Source organism: Penicillium chrysogenum (assembly GCF_028827035.1).
Source record: "Penicillium chrysogenum strain IBT 35668 chromosome Unknown utg000005l_segment0_segment0, whole genome shotgun sequence".
Classification (NCBI taxonomy): Eukaryota; Fungi; Ascomycota; class Eurotiomycetes; order Eurotiales; family Aspergillaceae; genus Penicillium; species Penicillium chrysogenum.
This window is the reverse complement of record NW_026622753.1, coordinates 3762348-3781127: the sequence shown is the minus strand read 5'-3', so window position 1 is coordinate 3781127 and position 18780 is coordinate 3762348. Positions and strand designations below refer to the sequence as shown.

Genomic DNA, 18780 nt, shown 5'->3' with positions numbered 1-18780 from the left:
GCAGATCTAGCAGACCCGGTCTGGTCTCTGATCCAGTCTGATCCGGGCAAGGGCCATTTTCTAGTCTCCTCTCTATTCTGGGGTTCGCCTTCCCTTACTTCCCACTTATCCTCTTTTCTTATCGAGAGTGGAGTGCTAGAGGGGCTGAACGGGTTTCCGGTGGGACTATTGGCTGTATGCTTTGTCCCTGCGAAGGGGGAGTCTTGGCTGCATAATGGAGCTCGAGTATTGCATTCTTTACATGCGACATCATGCACCTACCCCATCCAGCATGCTGCTTAGACCGCGTATTTACTTATGTACGATGTAGGCCAGACAGGGGCAGGCGCTTACGGAGGTATCTATGCGAAAACCTACCACGTGACTTGCCCTAATCCGGAGAGGGTTTGAGACTACAATGTTTACGTCGAGGATAGTACAAGGCGTGGACAGTTACTAGCACTTGAATGACACCATTTAAATACACATTTTCCTTCGGTGATTTGGAGCAGCGAGGGCGTGGATGGTGTACAAATATCGACTCGCCGAAATTAAGCATTATGCCAAGGTATCGAAGTGCAAAAAAAGGAAATGAAGGGAGTGAGAAACGAGGGACTGAGAAATCTGCTGGAATTGACTAATGGGAAGGAACCCAGAAATAACACACAAACTGAAAAGAAATGGATAATTAACAGGTAGAGAAAGTGGCTGACAGACAAGAAATGATTGAGGGGAAGAGAGAAATGAAAGTATGAAAGTAGCCTGCAATACTAGGCCTGTGTGGTTTCCGGGTCTTGGATGAGATGAAAACGAGTGTGGATGTGAATGGTCGACTGTATGAGATGAAAGGGCAGTGCTTTTGCAGGGCTGGAACGCAGCATGCTAGAGTGGGTTTTGCGAGTGAAATGTCGAAAAGTGATAGACGATAGTTGGCTAACAGTATTTGAAGATATTCCATGGTGAGATTGAAGGAACATCAAGGGAATGCGTCGTGAAATAACTTATTTGTGGTTAGGGACAGAGTCCAGAACGCGCGCCATCTTCTTTGCACGAGATGGGTCTTCAACAACCATGCCACGGCGCGCTAGTGTGCTCTGTACAGTCTCAACGACCTTGTTGAAAGACGAAGCAGCGCCACGCTCCTGTTTGAAGCGAACCAAGCTGAGGTTGGCTTGGTGACCGTGCTCAAGGACAGTATAAAATTCAGCAGTGAACTCGACCTCTCGAAGATGGAGGACTAAAGGGCGGTTAGTACAAGTGTGGGATCGGATGAAATGAATAACTCACAATTTGCTTCGCTGACACGGCCGTGAACAATGCTGTTGGTCTTGTCCAGGTACACATCCTCCATGCCGAAATCCCTCCACTCGCGAAGGAGCTTGTAGAGTTCCTTGCGTCCCTTGACCTTTGATGTGTTCAGTGCAATCACTTGGGTAGCAGGCTTTATCTGGAAGACCCGGGCAAACCAGTTGTGGTTGGCAATTGAGCGGCGCTTGTGGCGGGATAGGTTTGGAGGGTCATCAGCTTCAACGGAGCTATCCGTGTCTGCAAGTCCCTTGCACATCAAAGAAGAGTAACGATTATCCTTGGTGGGCACGGTCTGGATGTCTGTCACCTTGTCTATAGATTGGTTAGAATATTGGACGGAAGTTGGCGATGTTGCACTCACTAGCAGGAGGTTCTTGCATATTCTGTTTGGACTTCTTGGTCAAGAGTTTCTTGAAAAAGCCACCGCCAAAGCGATCCATAGACGTCTTCCGTCTCGGGACACGCTCTGTATTCTCTGCATTGGGAGGAGAAGCAGGTTCGAGGGTAATTGGATTGTGCACAGTTGTGCCTCCACTGGGAACAATGAGGTGGCTGTCCTTGGGTGGGAGAGCAGGGGGATTATCAGAGCCCTGGGAGCGATGCTTGAACCATGACCATTTCTTCCCTTCGGAGGCCCGGTTTGTGGCTTTCTTAGGGGACAGCGGAACTTCTTCGATTGGAGCCAGCCCACTAGGTTGACCAGCATGGCGAGATCCAATGGAAAAGTTCCGATCGCCGCCCGCAGAGTCACCCATAGCAAATTCATGAACATCGGAGGAAGCAAATTTGCTGTAGTTTTTCTTCCGAATGGTCAGGGGCTTGACTTCCTCCATAGAGCGGAATGAGCTGTGTGGAACCATCCGGATTGTTGCCTTAGCATCGCCGCCCTGGGATGTAGCTAGGGAAGCCCTTGGCCTTTGGTGGCGCCGAGGGCTAGTCTCACTGGGTGTGCGGACAGGGCTTGCGCCATTCTCACTGATAGCAGGGAGGAGGGTCTCATTCGGTGAAGTGATGAAAGGATCTTGGGAAGGTGCTACATCCAACTCACTCCGTGTACCGTTCTGGACCTGATCTTCTTCAATCAAGCGATCGAGATGAGTGATGACACCAGAAAGATAGGCAGGGACATTGTCCTTTCGGCCCCGGCTGTGCTCAATGAGCTTTTGGCGTGTCTCAGTAAGTTCCTTGATATTGTAAGATCGGGCTGACTCCTTGGAAGTATTAGACACCGGGATCGTTGAAGTAGGCTGAGCTTGCTCGGGGCTTGCCATTGAGACTGGAGTTCCTGGTGTTTCGTATCCAGATGCGCCGCTCGTAGTGCGAATGGTTGTAGCAGAGCTTCCATTGAATGCCTCCTCGCAGATCTGGCTGAGCTCATGGGAGACTTTTCGAGTATCCTCCTTCCATGTGTAGTCTGTATCACGAACTTTCCTGATTTGCCCCAAGCTCTTAACCTTCGGACCATTCGCTCGCACCACGGTTGGCTGTGCGGGTAGGGGCGGGCTGCTTGGCATGTCCGGGAGATCAAGGCCATCTGCCATAAGTTGCAAGCTGCAGGTGCTCGGTGACCGCTTAATCTCATTTTGCTGCGTTGGTGTCGCAATCTTTCTCTTCTTGGGTTTGGCCGATGTAGATCCATGAGACCGGTTGCGAGCGTGGCGGAAAGAAACGTTGCGACGATAGCTCATGGAGTGTGTCGACATTCCGCGAGCGCGGGAGCTAGAATGAGGTACCTTGGAGGAGACGAAAGACTTCATGGAGCTGGGCCCGTGCTTACGCTTTTGGAGAACAGTAAATGGTGAGCCATCCGGCCCATCTGACTCCTCCGGCTCTTGCTCCTCCGCAATGGAAGGTGGAGGCTTCACCCTCGGCGATGACAGAATAGCTTCGGGGTTTTCTGATGACTCTCGGTGCACAGTAACATTGGCATATCGTGCTTCGGAGCCTGTGCCACCATGCTTGGGTGACCGGTATGGGTCATAGCTCTCCACAGTACCTGAGGACATCGGTTCCTTGAAGGAGCTGAGGCGGCGAGGGAACTCTTTAACAGATGGGAACTGAGCCCGATGCTTAGAGCTACCCTGGCCCGTCTGGCTGCGGCCTCGACGAACTCTACCACCGGGGCGGGAGATGTGATGATAATCACTAGCCGAGTACTCTAGAGGCTGCCCTTGGTAGTTTTCCAGCTGCTCATCCCGGAATTTTGCCAAAGCGTTGTAGAACATCCGCTCGTGGGTCGGTCTGAGTGTGATTTGTTAGCGTCATTGAGCTCGTCCTGGGAATTAGCAGGGGGTACTCACTCAATGCACAGAAGCCTTTGAATTAGGTCGTCGACCTTAACATCATGCCACAAAGTCTGCAGATTGCGAAGGATATCAAGATCAATGTCCTGCCGACTGGACAGGGTTGGACCGCAGTCATTCACCGACAGGGCAGGTGGAGGGCCAACATAGTGATCAACCATGGCATTGTGAAGTTTTTCATATTTGGTTAACAACGGATGCAACCAAATGTTTTGCATAGATATCCGATCTTCGGGACGCTTTTGGAGAATACGCTGGATGAGGTCGGCTGCTTCATCGCTCAACTCGGGAGGAATGATATAGTCTCCTTTCTTCACAAGCCGCAGGGTGCTTCCCAAGTCCCCTCCATCAAAAGGCAAGTAACCAGTCAAAAGGGCATAGAGAATTATACCACAGCTCCACATATCAGCTCTGTCGCCGCGGTATTTTCGACCATAAATGATCTCTGGTGCTGCATAATGAGGGCTACCACATGAAGTGTTCAACCAGTGGCCTGCTGGTTGCAGTGCGGCCATACCAAAGTCAGCAAGCTTGACATTATGGTTTGAATCAAGCAAGATGTTTTCGGGCTTCAAATCGCGGTGGCAGATATTGAAACGATGACAATACCCAAGGGCCGCGATGATCTGTCGGAATAGTCGCACGGCCTCTTCTTCTGGTAGTGGACCATTGTTAGATACATAATCAAACAACTCTCCACCCTCAACGTGCTCAAGCACAAGGTACCTAGCTATGATGTTAGTGTGTTTTCGATTCCGAAGGTGGTGTGCACGAACAATTCTCCCCGGTTTTCCCAAACATCATAGAGACTGATCACATTCGGATGTTCAATCAACTTCATGATGACCACTTCACGTTCAATTCCACAGGGCATTTGTCGGGAGGCTGAGTTGGTAGGGAAGTTTCCCATATTACGGTCCATCGCCGCGATACTCTCACTCTGAACCATAGCAGCTGACTTCTTTGAAACGATCTTGATAGCGGCCGTGTGCCCGGTGACAGCATGCTTGGCCAGTCTAACCCGCCCAGTGGCCCCCTTTCCCAGTGTTCGTCCCAGCTGCCATGGTCCCACGTGTGTTTTTCTTTTTCCTTTGGTTGATAGAATGGATGCCGCAGACATGATGGAGTTTCGGGCCGAGTCGGGCTGCAGGTCGGTGGCCACGGAGAGGCGCTCATTCTCCTTGTTTCTCTGCGGGGTTGGAGTCATAAGAACAGACATCCGGTCCGGACTCTTCAGCTGCTCGGATTCCTGGATCCTCAAGCGCGGTGTCTCGATATTTGGCGACTTGGAGTTGTTCATCCGGCTCGACACATCTCTCAAGGGCTGACGCCTGTGCTGATAGTCATTAACATCCGACATTATCTGGTCCATATTTGTGGTGGTGCAAGACGTGTTGGCGTGTTTTTCCACGTCCCCTTAAGCTTGGGCGGATTAGTCGCCAATCTAGATCCCCATTAGCTGACCATCCAACATCAACAATGATATCTGCACCCAACGCACAGAAAATTAGATGAAACAGAAAAAGTACAACTCCTTCGAGTGTCAAATGAAAAGAAGCTACGTGTAAAGATCGACTCCAGAACTCTTCTGGGAAAGGAAAAGAAACAAAAAGAGTGACAAGGACTGGTCAACACCACATCATCGACGAAGATGCGGAAAAAAGAAGAAAAAAGATCTCGAGCAAGGAACCCCTAACGACTGAACTTGAGATGAAAACACAAGAGGAAACAAACCATCGGGAGGTGCCAATGTTCATGAAGGACAAGAGGTTGGCTTGCATGCTTCGGCTGGACTGGAATGAGAGAGATTCCTTCCTTCCCATCGGAATGTCCATGTCCTCAGCACTCTACGGAGTATTGTTTACTGTCTTGTTTGACTCCATGGCATGTTTGCCTATTTTGTCGGATTTGACCTATGAGCGTGGAGGCGACGAGGCAGAACCGTCCAAAATTCCAGATGTCACTATTCACACTTTACACCTCCCGAGACTGGCGCCTACGAAGGCGCCTATATGAATGAACTTGTTTTTTCTTTCTTTCTTTTTTTTAAGATGAAAAGAACACAATCTCAGGTCCAGACTCAAATGTTATATGTACTCAACAGTTTAAACTAGTATAATGCTTTCATTGTCAACATCAATTGCGATCGACGGGGGAGATGGCATTCCCCCAAAGAAGGGGGACAATAACAAATCAATCAACCAGGGCTATTAGCCATTTTATCTGTACAGGGATCTATTTGTATTGAACATTCCACAGTCCAAAGTCATTCACTTTCTAATATCCGGTTCTTGAGGCCAAATCAAGAGTCCAGACCAACACGGCAACGGCATATCGTTCTGATATCTGTAGTGATAATACACAACCACATCCCCATCCCCAGGTCGAGTTCAACTATTCATATATATATATATATATATCTGTATGCATCGTAACATTACCAATGCTGCTCACTAATATGTACATTGTTCACATTAACCTCATCTGCAAACCATCGCCCTTCACCATTACCTTCCGGTCCGATTAGAACGTCGTTTCCACTCATCATACGTTTGCGCATCTTTCCTGTCTGATCAAAAGTCCAATCTTCCAATCCATAGCATCGCTTCCAGCGCATTCCATCTTCTGCATCCTGAAACTCGTACCAGAACTGCACAGCGATGCGATCATCCCGGAAAGCGAAAAGTTCCTTCCGAAGTCGATAACTACGCTCTCGTTTCCATTTCGCTTGCAAGAACGCGATGATAGACTCCGTCCCGGTGAAAAACGAGTCTCGAACACGCCAGATACATGTTGGGGTGTATCCTTGAGCGACTCGGGCAGGGTCCCTAAATCGCACATGGTCAGAGCGGGGAACGAACTCACTACGTCATTTATTCTCGCAAAGCAAAGAGCAAGAGTCCATCTCAAGAAAGATAATCCCTTCTTGTTTTGAGATATGCCCGCACCTGCCCGAGGTGCACAGACAAACAATACAAGTCGGCAAGAATGCAAGGGATGAAACCTTGCCCTTTCTTTTGAACACATGGTCTGTCAAGGGCCGTAGAGATAGGAAATCTGAGACGTACCTCGTATTCCACATATCCTGCGCTGCTTTGACCTTTTTCTGCGCAGTCTCCTCGGTAAATGGCGGTTTGAGATCTGCCATGGTGGGAATTTGGGATATGGAATCAGATTTGTGAAGTTGGATTGTGAGGGAAGCTTAGCCCCTTCCCAGCCAGCCTTACCTACCTAAGTACCTCCCGAGGTCGGTAGGCCCGTAGACAGCGTTAGTCATGTCCACGTGAGGCTGTAACACCAAGGGTTTCGTCGCCTACGAGGAAGTCTTCCAACGTGTGCATGAACATAGCCATAAAATAATTTCATACGTGATTGGGGTTTAGGCAAAATCGATACTTAGGTACCTTAGTGATTCGACTGGCAGCCATATAACCGGCAAGCAGATATCGTACTGGATTTTGTCACTAAGAATATACATACTCTGGCCTCAGGGTATCTGATATTGGCTTATTCAAGAAGTAAATAAATGTCTTCTGGTTATTCATGCCTAAAAGTGGTAGGATATAAGTTCAGCTATTTGTTTATAACTGAACTTTGGGTTGAATATTGCAGTAATGTGAGAAATATATATTTGCTTTCCAACCAGCATCCGATCTACCACTATGTCAAAAAAGATATGCAAATCCAGCGCTAACTTTTATTTGAGACGGGATTAAAGAAAATAGACACTAAGTTGCGAGAATACAACCATAAATTCATATCTGGTGGCCGTATTTATGATCGTTGCGGCTTCCAACCTTCGAAGGGTTGGAGTTCCTCTAGTCGCGCCTAGCCACAGCGCCAAATGAACCATGACTAGGGCGAAGTCCGAGGGCACCCATGACAGTTAAGCCTTTGTTGATAGGAACACGATTATGCATTGCGGTTGCGGGCAACTACGCCGAAGGGGTTGTGTTAAGCCACATGGTGTCTAGGCTTATAATTCTAATGGTTCTTCCAACCCCTTCAGAAACATCCTGGTCAATGTGTTCAAATGAATATCCATACTAAAAGTAAGACTCTTACCACGACTATCAAGTCTTACATGCAATTGTAGACTACTTCGTATTATCCCAACTACGCAACAGTAACCCTCTCGCTTAGAACCACCGGGCATTGTTGCCAAGTGGAGAGGTAATTATTTCATTTGCCCGCTTCTTAGGTAGTGTCAAATTTTCACAAAAAAGAAGGAAGAACATCTGACATCAGGGTGAGTCGTTCACCAGCTAGACCTCAACTTTTAAGGATGATCTTCCCATATCTCATTAAAGTACATGAATACATCTCGACCTTCCATACCTGACAACCTGACGCGAAAATAAGCTAGTATCTACTAGCATTCAGCTCCTGCGGTCAACAATAGTCAACATGCAATCTGCGGACAAGCCGACTCAAACAGGAATTGACTTGGCCCTGCCAAGAGAGAAGACTCAAGAGGAGATCAATATTGAAAAGAGCGGAGATATCAATGCTCTTCAACGGTATCGGCGGAACGTCGTTATCGGACGGTCGCGCTATACTGGTCGAGTGGTTGAGCTTCTCCGGATAGAACAAGACCTTCGAAGCACTGCCCAAGAAGAACAATACCTCTCTCAGAAAACCAAAATTACAGGCAGATGGCCATTACTTAGGCATGATATACAGGCCGAACTCCAGACTTTGAATAAGAGGTATTGGTTGCTAGAGCGCCAGTGGTGGGAAGCCCGAAACTCATTTGTGGAGGGGCCTCTGATACGAGCATTTGACCTATGGCGATCACATCCTCTATGGTATATGCATCGAGTTCTGTTCGAGGATTGCGTAAGGCGGGGAGGATGCTGTGGCCGTAGCTGTGGATGTTGCGTTGATCGCAATATTGATAAGACAAGGCAGCTTGGAGCTGGACATTGTACTATGGAGTGTGGATGTTGTCGTCAAAGCCGGGGCTTTGACCTTACTAAAAGCGAAAAGAAGAAATTGCTCAAGGACTTTCATGTCATGGATGACAATAGTCTTTACCGTGAGAGGATCAACCGAGTTTCAATATGGGGGTTATCTCTTGATAGTCATGACAGCCCCTTCGATCTGATTATAACTCCCCCAGGATGCGAGAGGGGGGGGGTTCAAAAGAGCGAATGGCAACAGCCAAGGACGAATCCGCTGAGGTATTCATGCTTGGTGACGAAGAGGACTGGGAAGAAGTTGTGGTACCTTAAGCGTCTGTGCCAGACCAAGGTGCCAGACCAAAAGGTGATTACTTGCTAACTTGACAATTTTCTTATGGAATGAAGTCCCTTTGGCTTTGAATCTCATTAAAGCAAGTTGTTAGTACCGTGAGCATAACCTACCTGGGCATGTATTGTTCCTTCCTATTTAGGACCATCCGTGCCTGCCATTGTACTTCATATCTCACGTGGACCTTCCACTACCTGACTACCTTACGTAGAGCAAGATTCTGATTCTGTAAACTTCGCAAACTATCATCGAACAATAAATTTCTCATCGTGAGTCTTGCCAGCACTCTTTCTACTGGTCTTTTTAAAGGTCTTTTTGGATGTCTTTTTGCTAACATAGTCTGCCCTACCTAAGATGTCTGCAAGTGCCCACCCTATCGGCGATGCCCCGCCCAAAGAAGGCTCCTTTGGCCCCATTATCTCGTTTCTTGAGGGTCTGTTCGCCGCTGTGACCCCAGACTTCGTGGCGCCTTTTCTTTGGGACCTGGCCAACATATACATTTTTGTATACCTTTCCGTGCTGTTCGCAAGACGCCTCGACGCCCTAGTAGAGCGGTGGGCCGAATTGTACGCACTCTTCCTAGCCCTCTTCCCAGCCCTCTTCCCAGCACTCTTTCCAACACCCTTTCCAACACCCTTTCCAACGTCGGCTACTAATAGAAATTATAGTCGCTTCCCCCTTCCGGGCCGGCCGCGATGCGCGACCCGCCGGAGGCAATAGCCAAGGCTGAAGTCTAGTACCAGGTAAGTCCATTGTGCATCTTGTGTGTACTAAAATATAGATACTATATACTATTAACTGAAAATATACGTACCTACATATTATTACGTCGATATTCTTTATGTTTGTGCATCCCTTTTCTCTTTTCTTGACGCACTGGATTTTTCGGAAGTGCTAACAAATTGCGCTACAGATCGGACCAGCTTTCCCTTTTCTTGTTTTTATCCTATTTTTTTTTTTTTTTTTTAATGAATAATATGTGGGCTCTCAATATATAATTACAGAGAGCAAGAGAAATGCAACAACAATCATTATTCCTTCATGTTGGCTTTGACCTTCGTAGCATTAGCAAGTATGGATGAAGCACCGACAATATTGTATCAATATAGTCAACCCCTATGGTAGCGTAGCACAAGGTGTAATGAAGAATGAAAATCAATTGGAAGCTGAGAATCTAAGAGCAGCACATATTTTTGGAACAAAAGTACATGTATCAACAAATGCATTGTTCTCAATCACCACTGTAGGGCTCTTTGTCTCGGACAAAGCAAAGTCTAGGATGAAAGTAATCCAAATCCAATGCCATGGATTTCATTGAGCTCCAGGGCTTTCTTGATATTCTACAAATACATGGGTTTACTTCCAAACCCCATATTCTCCTACAGTCTTCCCCACCCAAGGCTAGCACCGCAAGTACTTACCACAGAACTCTACCTTTTTCAACAAACCTATTACCCATCATGTGCAAAGTGCGTTATAAATGGTACCGCGGCCACTGTGGCATCAGTGGTTGTGGGCACACAGAAGCAGTGTGGATCGAGCGCTGCAAAGCAGCGAATGCCCGTGAGAGACGAGTACCTTGCCCGAATCCACGTCCTGTCCTCCGTATCACCGAGTCTTTTGCGATGGGTCTTTGTCGTCCCTGTCTTGGTTGGGCGGTGTTGATTCCAGGAGCTCCTGAATTGCTTGACCCTGAGCGGGTTGATAGGCCTCGTCGGCAACGCTAAATATTGACTCATGGGCTTCCTAATCTGACTTCTCGCGTCTAAAATAATTCATAAATAAAGTGAAATTGTCTTACTTTTGAAGATCATAGTAGACCTAGGTTGAATTTTGGAAGTTGGGCCTTCAGAAAATAGTTCGATTGTACATTGTAGGTCTCGACATCAAGGAGTCCAAGTCGGTTCGATGACCGGGTATTATTGGATGATCCTCAATATACCGAATGTTGCCTGATCCTCGACGGAACCCCTTCACAACCTAGACAAGGGTTGAGGTGGAATCGCCGCAGTTTGTTGACCGCTCGTTGCCTCTAAGAGATCTACGACCAGTGGTCCCACCAAAGACATCTTAGACTTTTGTACCAAATTCCCCGACAGCAGTATAACCGAGGAAGATGTGTGTGGCACGTATTCCACAAAGGAATTCGGGTTGGTGTTGGTATAGCAAGAAAGGGGTATGGCCAAGGAGTCGGGCGCATGCGACTGGCCAATTTCCGATGTACCGGTATCCCCAGCCCCCGCATCGATAATGACGAGCGACGAGGGATAAAACCCGGCATTCCTTGTGCGGATTCCAGCGTTCTTTTTACCGGCCAAGGTGCTCACGTAGGCTATTTGGTCGACTTGTTGCCCCAGGAAAAATCGCACGCCTGCATCTTGTGCTGCACGATAGACCTATATTTCAATATAGCCATCAGCAATCATTCTATTTCCGCTTTTTCTTTATTAATATAACCGGTTATTAGGGGCACACTACATTTGTCAAGTCTCCAAAGGGGATGTAATCATCTTTCGTGAACACGGAGACATTTGTGTAGCCTCGTAGAGAAAGATGCAGGGCTACCGAGAGGCCAAAAGCACCAGCGCCGACAATAACGATATAATCCGAAGTTGAAACGCCCATGATGAAGTAAAATAAAGTGCATTTCTTTTATTTGTGGGTTATTGAGCTGATATAGTATATTCTCCCCGCATTTCCCCCAAAACAGGTTAAATTATACGGAGTTGGAGAAAAGTGCCCTCACCAGATAGGAGAGGGGAAAGTATGATCGGGAGGACTCCCGAGCACTCCCGATGTTTTCTCCAATTCTGCTGTTCTATATATATTTCGTAGCTCTTGAATCGACCTTAAATCGAATTCGTAGAAAGGTGCTCATTCCAAACAATTATAGACTTGGCCCTTACCTAGGTATGGATTGAAGGGACCAAAAAAAAAGGGCTAAGCCTACTCCACAACATATAGTCAAATTGACTGGGATGCATCCAGGAAGTACTCGAAGACTCAGAAATAAATGCAAGCAAGCATAAATTTCGGAGAAAGCACTTTCGAATGGCTTGAAATATCCCGACACCCATGAAGCTCAGCTTCGATCCAAGCGGGGTATTCAATGTTCTCCACACTCGGAAGGGTCCCCGATGTGCTTCAGAATTTCAAGTTGTCTTGTGGTTTGGTTTCATTCCAATAACTTATTCACTTGCATTGAACTTCAATTAAATCATGGATATTCAAAATGGAACCCTTTGTATCCTAGGTTGTGGTAAGTAGGTAAGCTCAACACGCAAAATACACCGACTAATGCTCCTACTTGGTAGGAAACCTGGGCATTGCCATCCTAGATGGCTTGGTAAATGCACCCGCAGAGAAGTCTAAAGAGTTACCATTTACTCGATACATTGCATGCGTGCGCAGTGAAAACTCAGAGAAGAGGCTGGCCGAGCGATTCGTCAAGTACTTGGACAAAATAAGCCTTTCTCGTGGCCACAATGTACAGGCCGTACACGACGCCGATGTGGTTATTCTAGGCGCAGACCCAGCCGATATCGAGACCGTTCTGACGCAACCCGGGCTCCGTGAGGCCTTTGCCGACAAGCTTATCATCAGCATTGCAGCCGGCTGGACAAGACAAAAGCTCGAAGCCACAATATACGGCAGCGCAACCACCGCTGATAACGCAGCTGGCAGAGCCTGGGTGGTGCGTACATTGCCGAACATCGCAGCCCAGGTGTCCCAATCACTTACGGCTATTGAAACATCGGAGCCTGCATTGCCCGAACAGTATCTCCAGATAACGACGTCGATCTTCGAGCAGATTGGCAAGGCTGTCCACGTTGATCCGAGGTTGATGAATGCGACTACCGCTGTTGGGGGCTCAACTCCGGCTTTCTTCGCTGTGGTTTGCGATGCAATGATCGATGCCGCAGTGGCGGTTGGTATGCCACGGGACCTGGCTCATACCATGATCTTCCAGTCGATGCAAGGGACGGCAACGATGCTTCAGAGCGGCATCCACCCGGCCCTATTGAAGGATCAAGGAACGTCTCCCGAGGGCTGCACGATTGGCGGATTGATGGTGATGGAAGAGGCTGGCGTGCGTGGGCATGTTGGACGGGCGCTTCGGGAAGCTGTTACTTTGGCTCGTTTGATGGAAACAACGGCCCATGTCAATGATACAAGACATTGAGCTGCTATTTTGGGAGTCAATGGTGGCCAGTACGCTGGATGTGAAAATTGTTGTTTTTGTCATTGGGATTGAACCAGAGGGCAGCGTTCAATAATATGCACATGTGAAACATTACATCAAAGAAGAAAAGAAACATACTATTTGCAACCGCTATCCATCAAATCTTGGGACCACCACAGATCCACTAATTCCATGGTCTGATAGAGTTTCAAACCTTTCTGAAATATAAACATTAGAACCTTGGAGCATCGGTGACGACTCCTGATTCCTGACTTCTGAGAAGGTAACGAGATAGCCACAGCCATCTATACCAAACGGAAATTGCCAGTTTCACCCTTCTCTATGTATTGTAGCATCGGGTAATCCAAACTCTGTATGCAGATCTTCCGTGAGCTCCAGTTGCTTAATGGGTATACAGAGAAGCAACCCGATACCACCAAACGGAATCGAAATCCACCAAACCCATCGTAAACTATCTTGATAAACGCTGAGCACTTCCACCATAAGATTCGGGGTATCATGCAAAGTACGCATCAGGCCTTCGCTGGCCATGGCATATGCACCACCATTAGCAAGCTTTGCACGCAGTGTCACATCACTGACGCGATACAGCAGCTCCTGAACACGTGCGTTGAAGATAGTGGTTGGAATAACAATACCCCATATACAACCAAAGCTGCGCATAAACGCCCAGGTGGAGGTTGCAGTAGCCACATCGGACTCGGGCAGCGATGCCTGAATCGGAGGCAGAGTGCTGGAGAAGATCATACCAGAACCAGCGCCGAAGATTATCTGGAAGCCAGCCCAGTCGCGAGCAGGTGAATGGTCATCTAGGAGCGAAAAGAGACCACTGGCAATAGTGAGGAGTATATATCCCAGGAAGTGGAAGACTCGGTATTTGCCAGTCATAGCAATGATCACTCCCGTGACGATGCCAAAAGGCGCAATTGCGGCAGTGATAGGAAGCACGTATAGCCCGGATTCCGTGGCAGTCGAGCTACGTACAGCCTGGAAGTAGACTGGTAGGAAATATCCAACCCAGTACAGCAGGACAGACTGAAGAAAGGCAATCCACAGTGCACACGACCCAGTTCCGCTTGAGAACAGCCGGAGGGGAATCGAGGGCTCAACACAGAATCGCGACATTTGATGGCCGTAAAAAAGGAACAGGCCCCCGAGACCTAGGATAAGAGGCACGAGAACTCGCCATGAAGACCAAGCGTACGTTGTCCCGGCCCAAGTGAGGGCGAGCAAAATGGAGATAACGGCAGCTGTAAGGATGGTATTACCAAGAAGGTCCACGCGCTTGAGCTGGTGCCAAGTGGTGCCGCTGTTTCGCGGGTGTGAGACTCGAAGGAATAACACTAGCAGTACAAGTGATGCAGCACAAAGCGGCAGGTTGATATAGAATACCCAACGCCACGAGGCATACTGGGCGAATGCGCCGCCTAGAACGGGGCCGATCACCGTTCCGACTGCCCACACAGCTGCCATGAGCGCGACATATTTACCTCGCTGACGGAGGGGAACCAGGTCACAGATGACAATATCCACGAGGGTGTTGATACCGCCGCCGCCGATGCCTTGGATTGTCCGTCCCGCAACGAGAAGTCCAGTGTTCTTTGCGCCACCGGCCATGCCACTCCCCAAGGCAAATATGACAACCGAGATAATCAACATCCATCTCCGACCGAATATGTTTGCGGTCTGGCCAAATAGTGGCAGGACAACTGTGGATGACAGAATGTATGAGTTTGTAATCCACATGTACAGCTCGCCGGCATCAACATCAAGGGCGATGGTGGGAAGAGCGGTCGAGAGAATGGATGTATCAAGGGCCGAGAGGAAGGTCGTCACGCATAGTGCTGGGAACACGGCCCAGAAGCGCCATGTTTTCTTTGGGGTGAGACGGTCATGGTTAGGTCGCATTGATAACTCTTCATGCTCTTGATGTTGTTCTGCTGGTGCGCGAAGAGGCTCTTGTACAACCGGTTCGGTCGCTGCCGATGGCTTTTCCATGTCTTTTCTCTGGACGGTAAATCTACTGCTGCCATGGTGTGGACCTATGGATGTCGTGAAATCAGATATTAGGGCATGAATATGGAGCTTACACTAGAATCCCGAAATCCGCTCCTCAAACCCGCTCCCCAAACCCGCTCCAGGGGAGAATGGTCCACGGGTGTTGATCTTTATCCAAAGGGAGTTAGAGGTGGCGTACGGGTCCGGGAAGGCGATCTGGCGGTATCCATGGATTCTGCCTGACAGGATGACCAGGAGTGCTGGTCCACCAATGATATTCTAATACTGGTAAACTGTGTGGGTCTCATGAAAACGGCATTAACAAATGCAGAAGGCGGTGAAAATTTGATTCAACTTTCGCCCCGGAACTCCGGAGACTATGCTAATCTTTGTTCAATGGAAGACGGCAGATTATCCCAAGGCATTGCCAACGCCTCCCTATTACGCCTAATTCTGGCTAAACCCGCCGAAAATCTTACTCCTGCAGTCAGCTTACCCATCTCCTGATGCATAGCACCCATGGGACTTCTTATGACAGATGACTAGCAGACTATTGCTTCTGATCCGACAGAGGACGCGGGTTTAAGGACCAGATTTAATTGGCATTGGAGAGGTATGTACATCGCAATTCGTTTCCCGACAGGCTATACGTAGTATGTACTTTTGGTGTTTATGTAGGGAAACCCCTGGAAACAAAATATGCGAAAAGGAGCAAGAGGCCGCTTAGTTATAATTAAAATACGGATTTGTTCTTCATTTCGGTTCTGCAATATTTATTGAGACCTCTTCGCAGTTTCCAGGTAGAAACTAGTTGACTGAAAGATATCAATCTACCGTTATCATGCAAACCAAAAAAAATTGTATATTGTATTCCTCCGTTGACACAGTCCCGGTGACTATAAGACTTCGGGTCGAGGGTGAAATGGGGTCGGCCCGTTCCGCAACGCTAGCGGTATCTTGCACTGCAATAGCACCCTAGCCATCCCGTAAACTAGATATCTCAGACCTCAGAAGACAAGCTGCTAATGTCCAAGTCATCTATGCGGTCTTTATCCGATGTTGACCAGCGAAGATTCTCCACTTTCGTGCAGACCCAACATGAAGCATACATATTGACGCGATCAATGCAGGCGCCACTTAGACGTGCACCAACTCGTTTGGGGAAAAAGCCGTGGGTCTCGAACGTCCTCATATACCAAGGGACAAGTGCTGAGGAGCGTAGGAGTACGCGGCCACCCATCTTGAGGCTGCTATTCAATTTGATAATCTGAGAGGCCGCAGCTGTGCCCCTCGGGTCGAACCAGTCCATGCTATCCATGACAACGGCAACGGTCAGTGTATTAGGAGTTATGTGGCTAAGAACTTCGTCCACCTCCTCCGTGTGGATGCGCAGACCGTCTAGAGCACCTGGGCTAGAGAGCTTAGCATAGGCCTCCTCAGAGAGATAATCTGGGTGACACCTGCGGGTGAAGGCGCCAGTCATGCAAACATGGTAATAAGGATTATTAACACCGACATGTGTCTGCTCGGCGACTGGATCAAGGGTATTGACCATGTATCTCCATACTGCATGAGAGCGGGTGTTGCGGGACGTCGGGTTGGGGCCACTGACAGCCTCGCTTTCGGCGTGGTCGCTTTCAATCATGGCCAGTTGATTCTTGGGGACCCCTAGAGCGGCCCAGAGAAAACTTTCTTGGCTGACAACAAGTTTGCATACCAGTTTGGAAAGCAAGACCGGGCGGATCCTGTTGACCCAGATATCGCGTTGTTCGTTTAGGGTCTTCGTGGCAAGGAAATCCCGGAAGGCGGCACGGCAGCCGGAAATAAGTGAGATCCAACGGACGGCACGAATCGCATGACGCGAACCTCCTGTATCATATAAACCGTTCCCTCTGGTATTAGAGAAAACATGGGCGTTATCGAACCAGTACTGAAATGCTCGGCTGGAAAGGTGTGGGGAGAGCTTAGTGAGTAGCAAGGTACGAAAACAGGGGTGTTTTCCCTCTCCAAAGAGTCTCCAAAAGTCCTCGTAGGATAAGGCCACGTAAGACGCAATCTTTAGCTCGAGAAGATGATTCTGCGTAGGGTTCAGATCCACAGCGTGGATTCTCGCCGGGCTCTTTGTCGCATAAGAGAGTATGTTATCTCCAGCGCTGGTAATGGCCAACACTACATCTTCTGTCCCCAGATTGAGCAAGCCCTCATCCGCTCGAGCATCTTCCCACGTAAAGGCGTAAATGTACTCGTCGTTGAACTGTGCGTGCTTTTGAAGCTGATCATTATAGTAGATACGCCAGTGATGGTTTTGATAGAAAGACGAGGGCAGGGGCAGGTTTGCAGAAATGTTCTGAGTCGCAGCTGTAAAAGCCCCGGAACGCCTTTTCGGTGCAAGTCTCGTTACCGCACCGGTGAAAGTGCAATCCTGGCTCTGGTTGTAGGGAGATTCCGTGGCGAAAGCATCAATTTTCTCGATAATCTGGTGGGGAAGAAGCGCACAGGAAAAGTGTTCCTTATGGCACCCGACCCATATGTAGTAGGGGATGCGACCGAGAGACAAGTTCCGGGTGTTTACATTGAGAACAGTGCCAAATTTGTACTCAAGATAGTCTCGGCGACTACCCTCGAGACCTACCCGGTCGAGGTCGAACCATGCGCGCCAGAAGGACCTCAGGAACCAATTCACATGACGTCCGAGAGAACCACCAGTGTAGTTTCTAAAAGCAAAGTCTACTTTAGACTGGACATAGAAGTCGACGACACCTATTAGGCCGTCAGGAGAGATGAGCGAAGTCAGCGACTCAATGACGGAGTAGTAGTCGGGCTGTGCACATGGATTATTAGTATTAGCTTAATGCCTTTGAGACGTTTCTTCCTGATATTTACCATCATGGACAAACTATAGGACATGGTGACAAGATCCACACATCCATTCTTGGTGTGGTTGTGGTAGGAATCACCCAAAGTGGGCGTATAACCGCCAGGAAGGCCATTTTCATGATTCTCGAGACGAAATTTGGCCGCGTCCTCGCAAACAACGATGACATTCTTCCAGCCAAGACGTTGGAAGCGTTGTCGAGCAACTTCGCAGAGGGACGGTGAGAAATCAACAAGATAAACACTCGAGAAAAACTCAGGGACATTAACAAAGACGGACATGGCCTCAATATTCCTCCCCGTTCCGCCGCCAATCTGTACATCATGTCAGTTTGGATCGACAAGCACAGTATGCCTCACCACTTACGTCAACCCAGATTATGTCCTCTTGCTTGTGGCTTATGGCCTTAGGTTTTAGCTGTGCTGCAACTAGCGCGAGCATTTCTTCCCTGCCTTGAAGGAGAGTCTTTCTGGTTGCGTCGTAAGCGCCGGCTTGCGTCTTGTAGAAACTCTCTAGGGCGTCCTGCTGGGTGCCTTTCTTGTTGCCACTATGCGGTTTGATAAAGCAGGAGTAGAAGAAAACCAAAAACGACTTGAGAGGACTCTGGACCTCGCCATTCTTCAGTCGGTATTTGGACAGAAACTTGGATATCAGCAAGCCACCGAGGGCTACTGCGCTGAATCCAGCTAATATTGTTCTGAAGTCAAGGTCAAACATGTTACCACCAGGAGAAGCCATGATACTCTCTCATTTCTCTGGGTATAAAGAGGAGTGTGTTGAAGCTAATCCAGAACGTATCAGCAAAATTAGAATGTCTCCTTATCTGAAGTGGTGGCTTTTTGGGGTGTCACGGAATGTTA

At 48.4% G+C, this 18780-nt stretch overlaps 9 protein-coding genes across 9 annotated transcripts; 4 read left to right on the top strand and 5 right to left on the bottom strand.

Moving 5' to 3' along the window:
- Nucleotides 1–980: 980 nt before the first annotated feature.
- N7489_009819 (serine/threonine-protein kinase) lies at nt 981–4962 on the bottom strand (the record flags this gene model as incomplete). Its single annotated transcript, XM_056715569.1, has 5 exons — nt 981–1216; nt 1267–1599; nt 1649–3528; nt 3588–4316; nt 4367–4962. The coding sequence occupies 5 exons, from the start codon at nt 4960–4962 to the stop codon at nt 981–983; spliced, it is 3774 nt and encodes a 1257-aa protein (XP_056563191.1).
- Nucleotides 4963–5417: 455 nt separating this feature from the next.
- Nucleotides 5418–5606, top strand: N7489_009818 (uncharacterized protein; the record flags this gene model as incomplete). Its single annotated transcript, XM_056715568.1, has 1 exon — nt 5418–5606. The coding sequence occupies one exon, from the start codon at nt 5418–5420 to the stop codon at nt 5604–5606; it is 189 nt and encodes a 62-aa protein (XP_056563190.1).
- Nucleotides 5607–6027: 421 nt separating this feature from the next.
- Nucleotides 6028–6738, bottom strand: N7489_009817 (nuclear transport factor 2 family protein; the record flags this gene model as incomplete). Its single annotated transcript, XM_056715567.1, has 2 exons — nt 6028–6418; nt 6659–6738. The coding sequence occupies 2 exons, from the start codon at nt 6736–6738 to the stop codon at nt 6028–6030; spliced, it is 471 nt and encodes a 156-aa protein (XP_056563189.1).
- Nucleotides 6739–9197: 2459 nt separating this feature from the next.
- Nucleotides 9198–9499, top strand: N7489_009816 (uncharacterized protein; the record flags this gene model as incomplete). The annotated part of the gene is made up of 2 exons (XM_056715566.1): nt 9198–9409; nt 9439–9499. The coding sequence occupies 2 exons, from the start codon at nt 9198–9200 to the stop codon at nt 9497–9499; spliced, it is 273 nt and encodes a 90-aa protein (XP_056563188.1).
- Nucleotides 9500–10303: 804 nt separating this feature from the next.
- On the top strand, nt 10304–10570 carry N7489_009815 (uncharacterized protein; the record flags this gene model as incomplete). Its single annotated transcript, XM_056715565.1, has 1 exon — nt 10304–10570. One exon carries the CDS (start codon nt 10304–10306, stop codon nt 10568–10570), a length of 267 nt encoding a protein of 88 aa, XP_056563187.1.
- A 246-nt stretch (nt 10571–10816) lies between these two features.
- On the bottom strand, nt 10817–11468 carry N7489_009814 (FAD-dependent oxidoreductase; the record flags this gene model as incomplete). Its single annotated transcript, XM_056715564.1, has 2 exons — nt 10817–11239; nt 11319–11468. 2 exons carry the CDS (start codon nt 11466–11468, stop codon nt 10817–10819), a joined length of 573 nt encoding a protein of 190 aa, XP_056563186.1.
- A 594-nt stretch (nt 11469–12062) lies between these two features.
- On the top strand, nt 12063–13026 carry N7489_009813 (pyrroline-5-carboxylate reductase family protein; the record flags this gene model as incomplete). Its single annotated transcript, XM_056715563.1, has 2 exons — nt 12063–12102; nt 12158–13026. 2 exons carry the CDS (start codon nt 12063–12065, stop codon nt 13024–13026), a joined length of 909 nt encoding a protein of 302 aa, XP_056563185.1.
- A 330-nt stretch (nt 13027–13356) lies between these two features.
- On the bottom strand, nt 13357–15045 carry N7489_009812 (MDR family MFS transporter; the record flags this gene model as incomplete). Its single annotated transcript, XM_056715562.1, has 1 exon — nt 13357–15045. The coding sequence occupies one exon, from the start codon at nt 15043–15045 to the stop codon at nt 13357–13359; it is 1689 nt and encodes a 562-aa protein (XP_056563184.1).
- Nucleotides 15046–16045: 1000 nt separating this feature from the next.
- N7489_009811 (class I SAM-dependent methyltransferase) lies at nt 16046–18658 on the bottom strand (the record flags this gene model as incomplete). Its single annotated transcript, XM_056715561.1, has 3 exons — nt 16046–17866; nt 17929–18234; nt 18287–18658. The coding sequence occupies 3 exons, from the start codon at nt 18656–18658 to the stop codon at nt 16046–16048; spliced, it is 2499 nt and encodes an 832-aa protein (XP_056563183.1).
- Between the last annotated feature and the right edge of the window lie 122 nt (nt 18659–18780).